The following is a 20,771-nucleotide window of genomic DNA, read 5'->3' on the forward strand; positions in this document are numbered from 1 at the left end:
TATTTTAGATAGGATTGTTTGCTTCATGGAGACGTGACTTTATTTTGAAAAGTAGATAATACTTTTTAAAAGTCTTTGAATGCATCAAAGACTTTTAAAAAGTGATAAGCCTTATTTGGGAATCGAACTAAGCAAATGTTAAAAACAGCCTGTATTTTTTATGATTATTTCCAGAAGGAATTCCTGAGGAAACTCAGGTACTTTCGGTTTTGTTATCGGAAGTTTGTGACCCATCCAGCTAGGGAATGCAATACCGGGATCTCGAAATACTGCGGGATAACGCATGAACAGATTGTGTGTTGATCGGCGTGCTCGAATCGCGTCGTCTGCATAAAAAATACGCGTACGATCTAGCCAATTTCTATACATTTCCGAGCATTCTGACACTATTATGCTCTGACCACATACATAGCGGCGGTAGCGGGAGCGTTCCGGGCCCGGGAACTTTTGTAATGTTCGATTTTATTCTTTTAAGCACCCTGCTACATTGAAACCGGTTATACGCATTGTAGAGCGGCTAGCGGGACTGCGAGAAGGCGGCGGGACGGCGGCGGCGGCGTGGCGGGCGGGGTGACGCGAGACGGCGGGGCGGCGGTACGGGCGGCGGGGCAGCGCCAGGCAACGCGGTCCAAGGCCGACAAACGCTGTGATAAACAGGCGGATGAGACGCGGACCGGGCCCGAGGCGAATGCGGGGTGGGTGCGGCACGGGTGTTGACTTCCATCGAGTTCTATGCAATGCAACCGACCGTCCACACAGAGCGAGCGGGGCGCGGTCCGGGAGCGGGGTTTTTATCGAGCTTGGTCGTTACGTTGTATTTTTGCAATTGTGGAGTCTATTAATTCTATTGACATGTATTCGACCGAAAAGCTTATATTATTAGTTCAATCATATCCGTGTTTATATAATCCACGACTTAGAGATTTTAAAAACGGTCTAAAGAAGGAGATGATTTGGGAAAAGATTGCAAAGGAATTGAATCAAAATCGTGAGTATATTTTTTAACCTTTTAATTAACATTAAAGTAATTTACAAAGATCATGGCTCATTATCTGACCCGTTTAATGGATGTTTGGGTACAAAAACAACATTCGTTTTAAATTACGCAATTTTTATTTTATGTAAAAATAAATATCGCAATTCTACGGGAATAAAGATTTGATATTAAACATAGGTATTTGTTAGTGTATGTGTCGCTGTGGTCAATCTCTTATTATCTCCTTTCTCTACTTATTTATTTTCCGTGGTGAAATATTTCATATATTAAGCGAACGGCTGTTACAATAGAAGTCTGCCGCGTGAGTGAATCAATACAATTCAAAAACCAAAATCGTTCTAGAAAAAAAACGCTATTTAACTGCACCGCCGCGCTGCTTCAACGATGATGTGAATAATTTCCATTAGATGTCATCACCGTGCACGCGTTAACAGTACTTTTAATTATTGTGTAAACTGTAAATGAACCCTAATTAGGTCATTGTCAGACTTTTTCTCAAAGTAATTATCATACCACTCGTTCGCGAACCGTTTTAATAATGTTTGTGCTCTTGTACAAATGTTATTTCTTGACGTCGAAAATCAGGAACAGAGAGAATGCTAGCTGCGTCACTCATACACTTTATAAAACTCCGTTAGATGGCTCCACTGTCACCATGCGCGCGAAAATATCTTTCCTGTTTCTGTTTCAGCTACAATCTTTTACGTAATTTTATACTAACAATTCAAGATCAACAATTACGATAATTACAATTGCGAATTAACATAATAGTAAATATTTTCTAACGAAACTTAACATAAAATAGTACCTATACGCAATCGAATATTTTTATGGAATTCATTGTTGAAGGACATTATCAAATAATGAACTCTTTATTATAATTCGGTACGAGACACAAGAGTTATTGATTAATAAAATACAAAGTTAATTAATATACACGTTTTTAAACAAATCCTGACACTCGGCCATTCGACTACGTGCTACCTCCGGTACTTATCATGTCATGAGTGACAGATAATAAACACAAAACACAAATATTTTGCACTTACATACATTTTTTTATTTCATAATTCACAGTACCCACAGTAAAGCTAGACATACCATTGTAAATTATGCATAATATTTTTCTATCAATTTAGCTATAGGTATATCATTTTTGTACGCCGCCCGTGCGTCTTGTTTTTATACTTTGGTGGGCCATGATCTTTGTTCAATTGTAGAATCAGATCTTTGATTAGTGCGAGAAATCGGGAGAAGTTTTAGATCTCAACTGATCTGAGTATCGCCTTGTTGTTGAAGGACCCAATTTAGCCATGCTTAATTTTAATGAAGTTATGTAAACGACGCGTGCCTTTGATCACTTCTATTGCCGTTTCGATTTTCGACATTGCATATATATCTTTAAACTTAGAATAATAACGCATAGAATGATAGTTTCATATCAAACGAACTGTCACAAGTGAGGCAAAAATCAAATTCATGTAGGCTAGTTTTAGTAGTAGGTTAATTTTCGGTTTTAGTGAATATTTATATAAAAATACAAGTTGAAACGTGTTACTTCCTTGTGGAATGTGATGTTAGTATCTATTTTATGTTTGTCTGACGTATTTTTACATTCATTTACCGCACATTTCGTCATTTTTAGCTAAAATTCTGGAGCTGTTCGCGGTGCAAGTTGACCTTGAGCACTGAAGGCCCGCCCGCTCGTGTAGGCCCTTTGGGAGCGCTTCAATTTGCCTCACTTAGCGTGTGCGGATTAGATTTCTATGCGTTATTATTCTAAGTCTTTAAACATGTCATTTTTGCGTCAGTCTGGTCGAATACAGTTTCCATAACGCGGCACGCTCGGCACAGGCGGGAGTTGAATTTTCTTTTCTTTCATTTTGCACTATAACTGTTCTTGACAAAGGTAACCTTCACCACCCATAATTACTAGTGGTACCTGGTACCAAATCATTTGAATTACGCAGTAGTTATGGTGGTAGTAAAGTTTTCAAGAAATGATTTGTATTGAAATCTAAATTCTCAAAAATTCCGCTATTACTATGTCTAAACAACTATACATTTTAAATCTGCGTCAACTAACTCCATCAAAATAACCGAAAATAATGATGTTTTTGTAACAAAAGTAACCTGATCCACTGTCGTCGGGGCAATGAATTTGAACGTAATTTGACCGGTCCACACAGTTTGGGAAATCCTATATGGTTCTGTAGCCAATTTCAAATTCGCGCCATATTTCTTCTCTTGGCGTTGGCATATAAATGAGGTGTAATGTTTCCCAGGTTGTCTTTGAAACTTGTTTTACAATAGTGCTCAGCATAATTAGATTTATTTGTTAATTTTTAATGTTATTTTGCGTTATTACTGTATGTACGCCTGCAATGGTACAAGATAGTGTAGGTGTAACAATTTATATAACAATGCAGTGTAAGTTTCTTTGTGTATGTGTCGCTGCCCAAGGAGCACACTTTATACGCCTTAAAACTGTTATATCTATAAACAGTCTTAATATGGTATAGATTTAGATAATAGTTCTCTATAAATGGTTTTAGAAAAAAGAAATTGTTCTTATAGACTTATTTCGCTCAAGTCCAAATTTTAAAACCTTCTCAATACCAAACAACTTAATTAAGTGTAATCTCTCTTAAGATTTACTCTTATAGTCCTTATTTTAAGTTCATCTGTAGAACAACTGATTATTTTAGTAAAATTGTTCTATACACATCCAGTAAAGTCTATTAATACTCTAAAAACTAGTGTTCTTACGTTTATTCTAGATATATTTAATTTATAGACATTCTGTAGTGTTTGTACTTATTGACAAACATGTTATAGCGCGTCTTCAGTAGATTTTATTTAAAAAATACTACAATTGGGGTTTTTACTCTTTTGCTCTACTTGCTACTACTACTTGCTTTTACTCTATTGGACGTTGTAAGAGTTCATGCAAAATGGATAAAGTAAAGAATATTAAAAGATCTGGTGGAAGTGGTGAACCTTGGATATTAAGTCACATCATTCGATACCAATTGTCCAATATCCCCAAAATTCACGGTTAAAATCCCCAAATTGGGGAGAGCAAAGTTCATATTCCCCACAAATTCCCCACATCTCGAGTTTTCATTATTTATTAGAAATACATCCCTTAAAAATATAATAAAGAATTAAGAAACTCAAAATGTAATAATCTATTACGTTTGCTGTGAATGTAAACGGAATGTAAAACTAATTATAAAATTAGATGACCTTAAATCGTTTATTTCTTTTAATTAGATTCAACATTAGTCTGTAATCAGTCTTTGAAAAAAAAAACATTTTTCTTTGCCTTACAAAATTAAGTAAATTGATTATTTGTTGTGCATTTGGTGACACTGTGTTAATATAAGAAATAATCAATGAATTTCGACCTATATTTAAATTTTAAAGTTGACGAGTGGTAAGTTGTGGTGTGGAAGTACCAACTGCTCAGCTTTGTTTATCAATAGCTGACTTCGTTTTGCTTCATACCAGGGACCGGCCTAAGCGGGAGAAAGAATCGCGAACTCAACACGCACCGACTGGTAATTTTACAATTCAGAACCAAGTGCTCTAATAATAATTCTATTTAAGCTGCTTGTTAATAATACGAGGGATGTGCGATGTTGAAAAACACATCGATATAGTCCATCACAGTGTTTCTAACAGTAACGGTCAGACTAGCGATTCATCAGCAATTGATAAATTATTCAAAATGATAAAATGTTAGAACTCCACATTTTCCTCACATAGCGCCTATCCCCACAAAATCCCCAATCTAGTTGAAATTCCCCACAAATTGGCAACGGTAAATACAATAGTCGAAATTCGCGCGCGAGCCGGTCACGGCCGGTCATGTTTGTTGACAAATAAATAAGAAGTGATAAAAACAATTGAAATGAGCGCGTAAACTACTGTACTTCAATGTTGTGTATGTGTATTGTGCCATCTGTCAATAGAATACATATATAAATATTTAAAACCGAAAATCGATAACTGTATTTTTATTAAGTTTATATTTTATACATAAATATTTAAAATTTAGCGAGCGCATTACTTTTATTACAGGTTATACGTCAGTTTTCACAATGTATTTAAAGTCGCACGTCAATTCGCGCTTTCTAACCGATTAAACATTGCGCGAATAAGTCAGAAATATTATATCTAATTTCGCCATGTTGCAATTTTGATAGTTTATATTTTGTAAGCCATTAAACTTGAAATCTATTGTAACGCCTTAGTATTTTGGTTTTAAAATAGCATTACTAAGAAAACTATCATAGACTATAAATTATCTAAAAACTGTCTACATTCTACAAATGGTCTTGTAGCATTCTAGAAGGGTTACTTGAGAAAAAAGATAAGAATCACTCTTAACACTACCTACATATAGTTTCTCAAAGCACTCTTGTGATCTACTAATGTGCCCACTTTTACTTTAAATTATCTAGAAACCTTGAGGGAATTTGAACTCTTAAAATATTGAATCGAATTAAATTCTATTAGATATCTTATAGTATATATTTATGGGTGTGCTGCTTGGGTGGTGTATCTAAATAATTCTGACACGAAATAAAAATACTATTGTCTCTAAAGATACCACTTGTGAAATATTTGAAATAAATCTTGTTACAGGTCACGTAACGAAAGTCAAGTGGAAGAATTTAAAAGATGGCTATACTAAGTACAAAAAACAAATTAAAGGTGCAACGGGTAAGGGTCAATCAAAAAAGTACTTTAATTGGGTTTGGGGACCCTATTTGGAATTTCTGGATGCCACTTCACAACCCCGATCGACAACATCGAACGCCAGAAGAAATTCAGGTGAAACTAATTCTCCACCAAGATCTCCGATTAACACGCAAGTTGCAAATTCAAAAGATGAGTTGCCATCACCATCCCCATCAATAACCATCAACCGGGAGATATCTCATCCACTGCCAGACATATCTTCGCCTGAGATACCTTCGCTAATACCTCCAACAACAATACAATTGGACTCCCAAGGCGACGTGGATAAAGTTCTGAATTATTTAAATAATAAACAAAAATATGACGCCGTTGACTACCTATTTATTAGTTACGCAGAAACTTTTAAAAAACTGCAACCCAGAACTCAAGCCGAAGTCAAGTTGAAACTGGCACACATTTTTGCAGAAGCCGAACTGAAAGAACTTGAAGAAAATCAAATTTCAGTAACGCCTATACAATCCCCTTCATGTACTTTTATAGTGAAGTCAGAAAATTGATTTGATGCACCAGTATAGTGACTAATTAGCAAAATATCAAGAAATAACAAAACCGAAATGTTTCAAGGAGACTGTGCGACATTGTATCGTCCATGATATACAACTGGACTTCCCGAAAATTCACGGATGCGTCCTCTTTCACTTGAAAAATACAAGATAGCAGAAGATTAATTTTTAAGGATGCAAGAGATGGAATATGCGGGCCCAGTAAAAAGCAGCTTAGTGCCAAAGAAAAGTACGGGAGAACTTTCCACGAGTAAACGCAATCACAAAACTGAATAAATATTCCATACCACGCATTCAATACTGCATACATATTAGAAGGAAATATATTTACAGGTTTGTATTTTAAAAAAGTATAACATAATATACGGGTAGCGGTAGAAGACATTGAAAAGACTGCGATAATTACTCGTTTTGGGTTGAGTTTACAAGGATGACTTTTGGTCTTAGAAATGAGGCTCAGACTTTCCAAACATTTGCAAATGATATATTTCGCGATTTGCTTTTCCCGTTGTACCGCGTTTGCGTGGCCTGACTTATGAATGGTCCACATTGAACTTGGCTGAACTAACATTGTCGATGTCAAACTAATTGTAGTCGAAAATTGATGCTCGACCCCTTTATTCTTCATCTGTTAGGTTTGTATCGCAAATTTGAACTTCTGAAACGATCTTTCCACTTGGATTTTACTATTTGTTCCTTGGTCAAAAGTTGATGGAGTAGACGAGTGCACATCAACCATTCTCGTAGTGGTAGAGTATTGACTTAAATATGGTTGATTTTTTAAATAAATTTTGTAATAACTAATAATCTTTAATGTAGTATTAAAAAACCGACCTCAAGTAAGTTTAAATATAGATAGTTAATTAAAGTACCTACTAGTGTTGTGGCAATTAGTGTACTCAAAACAATAAACAAAACTTCTTGAAATATAAATCACCCCTTGTCCGCTAAAAAAATTTGATTTTTAATTAAAATTTTTGATTTACTTCTACCTTATACCTTTTATATAAAGTGCAACACCTCTGCAACCACAGACATAAATATAGCTCATCTAGATATGTCTGTGACTGCAACACAGACAGCATCTGTAGGTATAATTTGGTGTTTGGCACTTCGTTGGCGATTGCGCAGCTAGCAAAGAACTATAGTAAATAAAATCAGCAATGCTGATTCTTCATCATTTTTGTGCACATTACTGTTAATTGTATAATTAATCACTCTTATTATGGTTTATCGCTTTTGTAGATAAATAAATGTATTTTTATTTTATTTGTTTATTTTATTTTGAATCCCAAAGGGAATCGCAACCAGCTAATTGATTGATTTGTGTGAAAAGTTGAAAAATGTTTTTGTAAATCGAATATAGGTTCCATAATTGCCTCCGTAAATTTGTGTCCACTTTGAAATGAAATGAAGCAACATATAAAGTTTATTTATTATTTATATATAGTTAATTTACTATTATATTATTATAAGTTATTTAGCGGAATATTCAAACCTATATCTATCTAAATTTATAATTTTTACGTTATTCATTTGATTGTTTTTGTTAATATAGCATTTTGCCTTGGTCTTCTTTGGGTAGTTAAGCTTATTTTTTGTGGATGTAGCGGCCAGCTCTCTGTTCTCCTATTTAACGAGACGAAGTGAAAGGTCTTTAGCAAGAATTTCGTTTAACCCGGCGCCAATAACGTGAATATAATTACGCCGACGATCGGGTGACCCGAATTTCATCGAATTTTTTTAATTAAGAAAGTAGTTGTCTAAATTTTAATAAATACGTTTAAAATAAGGGTTCTTGGGACATAATGTAGTAAAATAAAAAGAATACCAATATATTGTACATATCGATATTTTATTATCGTTCTCGATAACATTATGCAAAATCAACTTTGAATACATAATTTGACATTTCTTTTATTTTTAGCAAAGTATTCTGAATAATATAGGGAGGTAATTATTAGAAATCACTCTTCTACTTCCTTATAAAGATGGATCATATTGACCCGTTTTGACACTTGGTTCCACAGACGGCGTCACTCTTATCGTCTCTCTTATCTTATCTTATTATAGGGTCGTATTCTAGAACTCTACTCAATGCTCAAGTCAGGATTTGAGTATGATTTAAAGCACTAGAAATCATACTCAAGTCCCTGCCATTAGGGTCGTATTTCCAGTGCTTGTGTTTCAATTGCAATCCTGATCCTGACTCTAAGAGTGACGCCGTCTGCGGAACCAAGTGACACGTGCATATTCAATGCTCAAGTCAGGATTGCACTGGCAACACAAGCACTGGAAATACGACTCTAATGGCAGGGACTTGACTTAAACTTAAAATAATAACGCATAGAAACCTAGTCCGCACACGCTAAGTGAGGCAAATTGAAGCGCGCCAAAAGGGCCTACACGAGCGGGCGGGCCTTCAGTGCTCAAGGTCAACTTGCACCGCGAACAGATTAAGAATTTTAGCTAAAAATGATGAAATGTGCGGTAAATGAGTGTAAAAATACGTCAGACAAACATAAAATAGATACTAACATCACATTCCACAAGGAAGTAACGCGTTTCAACTTGTATTTTTATATAAATATTCACTAAAACCGAAAATTAACCTGCTACTAAAACTAGCCTACATTAATTCGATTTTTGCCTCACTTGTGACAGTTCGTTTGATATAAAACTATCATTCTATGCGTTATTATTCTAAGCAAGTAAATAAAATAATGCGCAACGAATATTTAATGTATATTTTGTTAACAATCCATGACAACAATCTCAAACGAATGCTAAGCAAACGCTTTATACCAATATCTTTTTTTTAAAAGGTTTATGGCTCGTTTGCAAGACCTTTAGGCCAATTTAGCCCTCTAAGATTTAACTAACCAATTAGGAGGCGGGCGAGCGTTTGAGTAGCGTCATATTTGACATTTTATTTAGCAAAAATACGATGTTCTTTTTTTGAATAGTTCTGTATAGAGAACTAGGTTGAAATGTTTAAATTCAGTGAGTACCATAGACAATAGAATTTTGATTCAGAACTAAAAAGAGCGCCATTGTAATATGGTTTATAAAATTATAATTGACAGATTAAAGTATAGGTGTAGAAAAACACTTTCGGCGTATGATGACTATTGTGGTTTTATACTGTCAAGAATACGAAGTAATCACCTTAATTTGGACAAAGATGTATTAAACAATTAAATTGTCATGTATTTTCACCTCGTACTTTCCGTTACAAATGTGTTTATTTTTAACAAACTTCAAAAAAAAAAGGGAGAGGTTATACATTCGGCTGTTTTGTATGTTTATGTTTTTTGTGCTTTTCCGATTTCTCCGTCAATTGTAGACCGATTTTGAAAATTCTTTTCTTGTTTGTAGAGTGCACTCTCGTGGTGATTCTATTGTCACCAAGTCAAAATCTGGTGCGGGGATCACATGGAAATCGAGGACAATCTTCAAATTTTGTAGGCATGTCAGTGTTCTCACCGGTTTCTCCGTTAATTGTGGATCGATTTTGAAACTCTCGAGGTGGCCCCCTGATGCCAACGATGCTGTTCCAGGTTCGTTTCGGCTGTCACAAATAAAAAAATATTTTCCGCAAGTAAAAGTCGACTTTTCACTAGACACAATAAATGTAATCAACAAATTACGGTCACCGTGACAACCAGAAAAAAGTATGAAATGTACAAAGGAGTCCGTAATAGTCCCATTATCACCAAGAACTCAGAATCTGATGAGTGGAACCCAAGCAAACTCGAGAGGTCGGTTTTTTTTTTCAATGAAAAAGTTACAATTATTATTTATTTATTTATATTCAGGTTACAAACAGCCATACATACATGCCTTATAGACTGACAGACGTAACAGTATAATGGTAGAACACTAATTACTTATTATTTACACGTAGCGTGTTTGCGACGTGACGCAACGTGGGTGTCCGGTAGCCGGCCTCGGAAACGTCGGAAATTTTACTGATTCTCGTCTCGGTAAACCTTAGAGATGAGCGCTGTAATTAGGCTTGCCAAATTTATTTTTTTTAATTAAAATTCATTTTATTTAGACTTCGAAGTACACATTTCTACAACATTACGTACGCCTATATCTTTTTGTGATTTGACATTATTACAAAAAGAGACAATCATATTCCTAATTGAATATGGTATCTGGCCATTTTAGACTCCTTTGCTAATATACAGCACTGTCGACGAAGCAATTTGAGCTTTCGTATATTTCATTTTTTTACCAACAACCGCACCAATACCAAACTAGAGATTTTCCTAACACCCTAGAACACCTATACCGGTATCAATTTAATTTCCCAACTTGGTCCAACCGCGAATCGAACCCGAGTCCTCCTTATCCAGCGTTCACAGTGCAAATCGTTGGGTTATCGAGGTAATCAAAACTCTACTATGTGTAAATGTAGGTTAAGTATATATTAATGTGTTGAGATATTTAAGCGGTTATATTATTATTGTTGTTAATTGTTACTTAGACTGACTGACATTTATAATACGAAGTTTTACTTCTGCTAAGCAAAAATGGTGAGCAAAGCAAGTTTTTCGTGTGTACAAAACGAACTCTACCTGATTTTAAGCAAGAAATTGTGAAGAAAACTCAAAGTTTTATCGAATTTCTTGCTTAAACTTAGGCCGTTTATAAATCTCAGCTTTAGATTCCCTCGTTACCAGAGACGGGCAAGTGCTCGGGTTTCCAGCGGCAAGATGGGCAGACGACATGTTGACGGTGGAAATGTTAAATGTCGTAAGAAATATTTTGTCGTAATGGAAAATGTTCCTTGCTACAAAGTGTCGTTTACCACATTTCATAATTCGATTCATCGACGAAATTATTGTCCTGATATCGACTGTGGAAATTTGAAATGTTCTAAGAGACATTTTGTCGTAAGGTCATTTTCCCTTATGTAAAAATGTCCCTTACGACATTACAAATTTCATTTTTTTAGTACATTCAAATTTCGAACGTCTGAAAAACAAAACTATATTATGCGTCCTCAAATCTAATATCAGTCGAGATGAAGTTTTATTCGAAATTAAATGTCAATAGCAAACAATTTTGACAAATTTCACACGTTACTTAGTATTGAACGATATGATAGTTGGGACCAACTCTAGTTTGTCTATGAATTCAATAAAAACTACGGTTGTGTGACATTCATGACAAAAGTTTTATTTGCCGCCATTTCGCCAGTCGTAACATGCGGTTCCTGAACACATCATAGAGAGCTTATAATTATGTGTATAGATTAAGCAGTGTACGTAACTGTACATAATTAGGCATTAAAACACTCGCCTATTCTTATCGTTTTATAAATCCTCTCAACAGTCACATAAGTACTATTTTTCATCGAAATTTCTAATAAGTATGGAATTATACCAAATGCCGTATTCGCCGTTTTTGCTCACGATTTTTGGCAGAAATGGGTTAAAGCGCTTTGGGTAAAAACTCAGTTAAAACCCAGCCGGGTTGGTTAGGTTTTGACCACGTTTTAACCCACCTCATCTCTGCACGTTCGTTACATAGTTAAGAAAGCCGAAAATCTTCAAGTAAAGGAATGATTTCTATGGTCTAGAATAATTCTACTTATTAAGCCTGAACTTTCTTTGTATGATGCCTAAAAAAAGTTTGGGGTATGTTTGTACCGCCTAATGCACAAATCTTCTCGTGACTTGAGGTCTTTACCTTCTCATCTTTAAAGTATTGTTGAAAGGTTAAAAAAATCAAGGTTATTCTCTACTGATAAAATAATAGAGTCTAAATTCGTCGCAGTATTGTTATTGTCGTTGATCAATCAAGGGGAGTGTCCCCTCTATCGGTGTCCGTTTTCATAGCAGTTAGTAGATTTAGATACTTATCTAAATGGGATCAGGGTCCCTCGATAAAAGACTACTTAGGTAGGAAAGAAAATTAATTCGTATTACGAATTGTCATTTCTAGAAAAAAATAAAACCTTCTAAAACAGCCGTTATAACGTTATTTACGTGTAGTGAGATTGAATGATACTAAGTAAATTATTTAATTATAATTCATCTTGTAAACCTTCGTCTAATAATATAACCACAGACATTTCTAGATATATGTATATGAACATAACGCTAACTCATTTAAAACGAACCCATTAAAATTGTCAGATCGAGTGTATTTATTATACAGGGTGGAAAAGAATAATGGGACATGAACTACCAATCAATACAAATATCAATTTAAGCATTTAGTACTTAAAATGGCTAATGTTACTTAAAGAAAACATTCTTTTATTTTTCTTAATATGATTTCACAGATTTTTTTTAACAGATCGCCTGAGCCTGAAATCGAACCAATTGAAAATGCAAAGAAATAAACACCCATTTTTATCGAGTTCTTAGGTTTTCACGATTGTTACATATAGGAAACCACACTATTTTGGATCTAAGTCGTGTAGATACATTTGTCTTTTCAAACAAACGAACGTTTCGGGTCCTTTACAGGTCACACGTAGGTATTAACCACTAAATGCTCATAATATCGTCTACAGTCACATAAGTCTATTTGTACATTGTTTTTATATGGCCCATAAAGAAATCCAAATGAGTAAGGAGTTTATAAAAACATATATCATGTCATTTACTTGTTAAACATAAGCAGTCTTAGTTAGATAATGTTTATGAAAGTTGTTTGTATTATAAAGATTTCATAGTCGTCTTTAAATGTAAGTCTCCGTTTTCATTGGAGGGATTTTATCCTAATCAATGATTCTATCGATTGCTACGATAAAACAGAGTGATTTTTCTTATTATTTTTAGTTGGTCAGATTCCTGGTTCAGGTACACTTTAAAAAAAAATAGTGAATATAGTTATTCATATTAAGAAAAATTAAAATAATGTTTTCTAGTTTTGATCTTAAGCATTTAAAGTAGTTCCCCTTCATATCCCACTGATTTTTTTCCACTCTGTATAATAAGCTGTTTTTTGTTTCGTGTTTCTTTTATTTTTCTTTTATTATCCGTTAAGTAGAATGTGAAACTCAAGGAAATAACTGTTCAATTTAATATTAGGGAAGGGTGAAACTCGTTCAGTTAGAAAATAAGCCGAACGTACCAAACATATGATATTCACCATCTCGTATCTCGTAATAGTAATGTTTGAGTTTCACGAAATATACGCGTGACTAAATCTTCTAACATTAAGTTTTTTTTGTAAAGTTGTAACGGCTTTGACATAAAGCCATACAGCCTATTCGTCAGTTTTTTTCTTTTTTGGTTTACTTTTCTTTAGGTTTTCAATCACATAAAATTAAAAGTGGTAATTATATAACTGTAAGTAGATTCATAAGTCCTTTAGATAGATGGAATGAGGCGGGGAACGTCTTCTTCTTCATAGGCCTTCATTACGCAATTTACTAGCAACAACATTTGCACGTTGAAGGTAGGATAATCACAACTTCATATTGTTAAAATAAAATATTTTGCAAAACGTATGTAGCGTGAATGGAAATGTTCTATGGTAAATTAAAAATAAGATAAACAACTAAATTAAATTAATAATTTTATAACCTTTGGCTAAGATATATACCTACGATGCGATGTCGTAAGGTAAGTATTAATTAATTAAAAAACGTAAACTACAAACGACTATCTTTTATGCAATTCAAATGCAAAATACTTTCATATCGGGTGTTGAAAATATAAACAAGAAAATGACGTAGGAATAATAGTAGGAATAATACAATTTTTTCGTCTAATATTAATAAGTATGTAATGACGTAACTAGTTGATAGCTTTATCATCTCAGTCAGCCGTGACCTTGGGACCTATAAACGGCCCGAATCGTTGGTTTGTTTGAAAAAACAAATATACACGATTTTGATTCGACCCCATTTTAATCAGGCATGTAAACAGGTAGCGTCACATTGAACGCTTTGTGAAATTCCGATGTAACGGGTCGTTGTTAACACTCCGATTTGTACTGAAACAATCAAAACATCTATCTTAATTTGTACGTCATCAGAATATTCAATGGCAACTATTAGACGAGACAAAGCGTCTCATTGCAATGCAAATAGGGCTGGCTGCATTCATCGATCACGATGTCAACAGGGTCGTTGAGTGAATTGACCTTTGACCTTCTGTGATCGCATGTACCGTCGCTGGTTTGTTCATGAAACCACATAGTTAGATTAATACAGTCCCGTCTAACCAAATTAAACAAAAAAGGGTTCACGATCTTGTGTACATTTTGAGCGTGAGTGAAAATTTTCTTTTGCCTGTGAATGTTTAGAGATTGACTATAGAAGGATAGACACTAAATAATTTAAGAGTGTATTTAGGAGTAATATGTGAAGCGAAACTGAGTGCACCGACTGGCTAGATTAAAATGAGCCGCTTCCGGACTGTACCTGTCGAGCAGCGGAATGTTTTACACGATAATAATACGGGAGGCTTAGAGATCAGGGGTCTAGTCCAAATGGTTATGTAGTACGCATCCATCGGCGCATGATCGAGCGTCGACCGGCCTGGCAGTACCTCCGTTGCCGCCACAGCCGCCGCCTGCCTGCACGCCCGCGCCCGCGCCTTGGGACCACGTTGCCGCCCCCCAAGCTAGGCCGCAATAGTGAAGGGTGAAGCTCCCCCATTTCGAAAGTTATGGCTGATCGTAACAATCATATGTCCGTACACACCATCTCGTAGCTCGTAGTGCTATTGTTTGTTTGAGTTTCGTGAAACATACGCTATTAGCGAGTGACTAAACCCTATAACAAGTTAAACAACCTGTGGAAAGCAAAAGAATATCCATAATGAGACACGACGGTGATGCATCAGCATTAGCTGATCGAATAGAAGCGTTTAAAGGCGATCCTGAAAAACTACGACAAGCCACTGAATTTGTAGACGAAATCATACAACAAGCTAAAAAAGAGGCAGAACTTAAACAAAAAGACAAAGAAAGAAGTAAATTCGTAAGTATCAATGTATATTTAACCACGTAAGGGAAACACACTAGAGGAGTTAGGGCGGTAAGTATTAAAAAAGGCGTCGTGCTAATATAGAATGCAAATTTCGGCTTGTTCAAATAGTAACGCTGTCCGATCCAGTGATTTCAAACACAAACCTTTCAATAGACTATGAATATGTTTTGCATGCATCATCTCGACGACATAAATTCAAATTCTTTATTCATAACTTTTTTTTAGTAGTCCAGTCAATCTCTTTTTTAAATCGATATGAACGCAACACATTCCCTAGTTGCTAGCCTTGTCGACGTGGTTATATTTAGGCATTATGAGGAAATAAATCAAATCGAGACTTAACGGGGAATAGACATTTTTAAGCTTTCTAAACTTTGTTATCATTCACCTGTTTCCGTAACGACGATGTTATCGATTCTAAAACGATGTATTGAAGTGTATTGTTGTTTCGGAGATAATATTGGGCAATCGACTCACGGTTATCAGATAACGTGATGGGATGAAATGAAAAACGAATAAGTATTATATTTGCTCGATTGACAACGAACAGTTGATAAGAAGTTTATATAATACATGATATTCAGTGGTGGGTGGCAGCTTAAAAATCAATAAATTTACTGGTTAGGTTTTAAGAAACTTAATTTGAAGCTCAGAATATGCAGTCCAATTCTGCCCTCGGAACGAAAAAGGGCACAACTGTCGTATAAAGTACGCATAGTTGTGCCTGTTTTCGGCAGAATTAACCACTCACTAATAGGACATATTTTACAATTTTGACAAAAACGAAGTAATTTTCATACGAAATGATTCTTTTTCGGATCTATAAGTGAACGTTTCTAGAAATCAACGTTTTAGAGTCTTTACACGCCCATGGTCACAGCTGACAGACATTTATAGTTGCGTACAACACTACACTTTGTTTTTTTTAGCATTAGAGCCAATGACATTTTTGGTCTTTTATCAGGCGCCATTTCATTATTTTAACCGTAGTATTCGCTAAAGTTTCTCAAAAACTTGCACTATAAAAAACTTAAAGAAGCAGAGGTTACAAACATTAGATGAAGAATAAAATAATAACACACTATCGTGTCATTTATTAAATGCCATTTGTCATTAATTCTGACGATGTTTTTCTTTACTGTAATTTGTTGACTGAAGAAAAAAATTTATGATCTTGGTTTTTTGTTGGCGTTTCTTCTAATCCCGAAAAAGCGAAGTATAGTTGTAATATAACGTTTTTGAATTGCCGAAAGTCTCACTACCTAAAGATATCCATTTATCTTAAATTGTCACTTCCCAGCTTATAATACTATTAATACACTCCAACTCACAAAACATCTTGCATATTCCTTCGTTATTTTCTTAATTTTAATTTTTTTTGCAATATTTATTTTTAGTGCTCTTAGCAATAGCATAGCGACACATATTATACAACCAACAGCACGCTCAGCTTTACACATGTTAAAATTTTACAATAACAATTATACTAACTTAATCTATATGTAGATACATACTTATTATGTATTATGACTATAAAGGAGTAGGTTCTGGAGCAATTAACTGATAGATGTAGACACAACAAAAACCATAAGTCCTAGAAATATGATAACTTCTGAGTATGTCACGTTTATTTAGTGTAGCCGTACAACGGACTTTTCGAAATTCACCTAAGACGGTAGAAAAAGGGTAAAAATGTTTGTATGAAAAATCGTATTCCTTGAACTTACATGAAACTAGTATGTATGTAAAGTAATTCGTTAGTACATTGAAGTCCCGCAGACTATAATAACCCGGTCGTATTTATTATTTTATTAGTGAAATTATGTGTATTAACATGAATAATTTGAATATCATTGTACACACGCCAGCTTATCTAGCTTACACATTGACGTATCTTGTTCCGTTGCTATGGAGGCGATTTTCGAACAAAAATGTGTAGTCTGATGTGCCGTTGTCCGTACTTAATTGAAAATGGCAGGAAGTTCCCAAAAATAGAGGATAAGTGTAGCCATTATGGAAAATATATGCGTAGAGAACATTAATAAATGCTTATTACCAAATAATTTATCGCAGATACCGTTCATAACAATATTTGTTTCATTTACAATTAAATGTTAAGATTTCTTAAGTTCAGTTTACTTCACAATACTTTAAATTACTGTTTTTTCAAAACCGGAAGGCAGTAATGCTCAAATTATAGCGTGGGGGCAGAATAGGTGAGGTTACTACAACTAGCTCTACTGCTGTCATAATAATAACAGTAGAGTGTACTTTAATAAATACGTGCGGTTAAATTGCCTCTAGTATCAAGTGTTTTTTTAAAGCCTATAAGGTCCCATTGCTGGTCAAAGACCTCCCGTCGCTCCACACCTCTATGTTTTGCGCTACTCAGGTCTAATCTTTTAGGTGTCTAGCTCGTCTCTCCGTTGGTCTGCCGCTTGGTCATTTTCTGTCTTTGGGCATCCATTCTGTGGTAGCTTTTGTGTTGTTGTTCTTTGTTGAAGTTGCAACATTTTATTGACTTATTTTAACGACCGGCTCGCACACCGGTTTTCATGGTGTCGCCATCTCTGAGGTCCGGGGTTCAACCCCCAGCCGGGTCAATGTAAAGAAACTAACTTTTCTGTATTGTCTTGGGTCTGGATGTTGTAGTACCATTGTTGTTTCCGATTTCCTCACAATGGTTTAGTTTGGGATCAGAGCAACGTATGATGTGTCTAATATTTATTTATTAATTTTAACAACACCATAAATTGTGTCAAAGGTTGATGTTATCATCAACCCATATATCCTACCGCTGGGCATGGATCTACTCTAAGGTGAAAGGGCCGAAGTTTTGCCTGGTGTCCGCCATGCTGGTCCAATGGGGACTGGACATATTCACAAATATACGTAACTTAGAAATTGAAGTCATTGGGACTCGAATGGACGCCCGAAATGAGAAACAACTGTTGTCCCAGTAAGCTTTTTGTCATTTTCCAATTCAAAAAATGTTAGCAATCATTTAAATTACGTAACAACAAACTTATCTATTTCACAAAACCTCAACCTAAAAGTTTCTGGTTTATTCAGTGAGAGCTTACACCCATTTGCATATTAAATGTAATCGATAGATTTCATGGTTTGGCTATTCATTTTGTTTTTAACCGACTTCAAAAAAGGAGGAGGTTCTCAATTCGACTGTATGTTCTTTTTTTTTTGTATGTATGTTACGCGATAACTCCGGTATTTGTGAACCGATTTTCATGATTCTTTTTTTGTTGGAAAGAGGGTGCCTCCATAGTGGTCCCATTTCATTTTGAAGAAAACCATCCACCTCTAAGGGTGGCTGATCACGCATGAAGATTCATTTTTATAAATAGCGCCTGACTTTAATTTAGGAGCAATTACTTTTAGCAATTGTTTAGTTGATTTTGCTATTTCTCCAATTCAAGGCGTTATTCTCTCGATATACTTTGAGTAGTGTCGTAGTGAGAACCTATTTTTATTATTTCCAGTATCAAGTCCTGTATAGTGGCGAACTAGGGGATATTTCAATGAAACTTAGCAAATAGACGTAATTACACGTACTTTTGAGGTCGGTTGTTTTAGTACTCTGTACTGAGATTATTGAAGAATCTTTATCTATCCGAACGCGTTCGGTCATTGCGACCACTTCCACTCCCAGTGGGGTTGGCGCTAGCCAATTTCCGCTTGAGTAGGATGTTGAGTCCTTTTTAGTTTACTTACTACGTAAAACCATAGTTTTTTTTATGGTACGAAGTGACGGGATGAATAAGTCGTGCGCCTGGTGGTAAGCGACACGCCTGTAGAGCGTTAAATCGCAAAGATCTGAGGGGCACTGCGTCTGTCACCCTGAGACATAGATAACAAGGAAAGCAGTAAGGCTCACATTACTGTTTGGCTGCAGAAATAGGTAAGATTGCATGACGTCCCTGAATAAATTATTTCATAAGAAACTCTACTGCTACTAAAAATAATAGTATATTAACGCGTGTCAATGCCTACACATGTCCCTCGAAACGTAGGGTTGTCAAATTATTATTTTAGTCGTGCCTACGGGTTGTAAATATAACTTGAAAAAATTAAAGTCCCACATCACAGTATCCCCGTGTTATGTTGAAATAACCTTTGTTGATATTTTAATACTAACATCGTGGATTGGTATCTCGATTCATCATCATTTCTCAGCCAAAAGACGTCCACTGCTGAACATAGGTCTCCCGCAAAGAATGCCACAATCCTGTTCTACGCCCCTTGTATTCCCGCAGCCTTCACCAGATCATCAGTTCACCTTGTGGGTGATCTGCTTACCTACGCTGCGTCTTGCGGTACGCGGTCGCCACTAGAGAGCTCTTCGGAGCTCATGGGAGCGGCCATACAAAATCCTTATGGGCAAGCTCCGGCCATGGGTTCCTTCGTTGACGGCAAGCCTCGACCCTGCGTTCGTGGAGAGGGTGGTAGTCACCCTCTTCCCTAGGGTCGAGAGCAGTACCGCCTCGGGGTCTCGGCGTGACAGACGAAGAGCTGGATCGAGCCGTGAGGCGTCTTGGTGCTCGGAACACTGCGCCTGGCCCGGATGGTATCCCGGGCCGGGCGAGGAGAGAGGACGGGAGAGGACCATCCAGCTCGGTGAGCTCGGGGTTTCTCGCGTCGTCGAAAAAATCGAGGCACTGATTCTACGGGTAGCGCCTCAAAAAAATGAGGCGCTGTGGTCCCACGAACTCCCGCGAGGGAGGAAACCACCCAGTTACTCGATTCGCATTGCTGACGTCGACGTCCAGGTAGTGCAGTACTTAAAGTACCTGGGCCTCATCGTGGACGGCCGCTGGGACTTCGAGGAGCAGTTCCGATGCCAGGTTCCCCGGATCGATAGGGTGGCGGGTGCACTGCACCGGTTGCTGCCCAATCTGGGGGGCCCTTCCGAGGAAGTTCGCCGCTTATACGGTGGGGTGGCGCAACCCGTGGCCCTATATGGGGCGCCTGTCTGGTCACATCGACTGACAGGCGTCCGATGCAGCAGAGCCATTCTCAATGGCGTGCCAGGATCGTACGAGGATACCGCACTGTATCCTTCGACGCGGCGGCTGTCCTGGTGCGGTTTCCCCCGCTGGACATGCTGGCGGAGATGGAGTATCTTAGGAGGATTTCCCCACGAAAAAAAAAAGATATGAATGAGTTGAATTGGTAGGTCGATGGCTGGTTTTTATTATAATATGTGGGACTAATTTATGACGTGCGCATTCATGCTATCTAAAATTATTTCATTATTACATTCTTTGAAACGAGACGTACCGGAATGTAGGATGGGATGTTTTATGGGTGCTGGTGAAATTACAGGCACATGGGACATGTCAGCTTGTGTATCATGGTGACGGGCGCCGTGGCAGTGCCCCTAAGATTTCTGCGATTTGAAGCTCTGAGTGGCACTGCAACTGTCATGAATAGGCGTGTTGCTTACTACCAAGCGCACGACTTGTTCGTCCCGTCACTTATATATATATATATATATATATATATATATATATGTATATAT

At 36.4% G+C, this 20,771-nt stretch overlaps 2 protein-coding genes across 2 annotated transcripts in view; both read left to right on the forward strand.

The window, feature by feature from the left end:
• Positions 1–760: 760 nt before the first annotated feature.
• Positions 761–7,489, forward strand: LOC113234795. The gene is made up of 2 exons (XM_026470285.1): positions 761–988; positions 5,651–7,489. The coding sequence occupies exons 1-2, from the start codon at positions 853–855 to the stop codon at positions 6,262–6,264; spliced, it is 750 nt and encodes a 249-aa protein (XP_026326070.1). The 5' UTR covers positions 761–852; the 3' UTR covers positions 6,265–7,489.
• A 7,307-nt stretch (positions 7,490–14,796) lies between these two features.
• Positions 14,797–20,771, forward strand: part of LOC113234765 — a 37,349-nt gene continuing 31,374 nt past the window's right edge. The window contains exon 1 of the mRNA XM_026470235.1: positions 14,797–15,226. Within this exon, the coding sequence (XP_026326020.1) occupies positions 15,065–15,226 (162 nt within the window). The 5' untranslated portion in view covers positions 14,797–15,064. The remainder of the gene's footprint in view (positions 15,227–20,771) is intronic.

The sequence above is a fragment of the Hyposmocoma kahamanoa genome, unplaced genomic scaffold (assembly GCF_003589595.1).
Source record: "Hyposmocoma kahamanoa isolate Upper Pololo Valley unplaced genomic scaffold, ASM358959v1 86, whole genome shotgun sequence".
Lineage (NCBI taxonomy): Eukaryota > Metazoa > Arthropoda > Insecta > Lepidoptera > Cosmopterigidae > Hyposmocoma > Hyposmocoma kahamanoa.

Excerpts from the sequence above, each read along its gene's own strand:
- LOC113234795 (XM_026470285.1), top strand. The coding sequence starts at position 853 with ATGTATTCGACCGAAAAGCTTATATTATTAGTTCAATCATATCCGTGT. Across the intron at positions 989-5,650 it reads AAAGGAATTGAATCAAAATC|GTCACGTAACGAAAGTCAAG; the intron begins GTGAGTATATTT and ends ATCTTGTTACAG.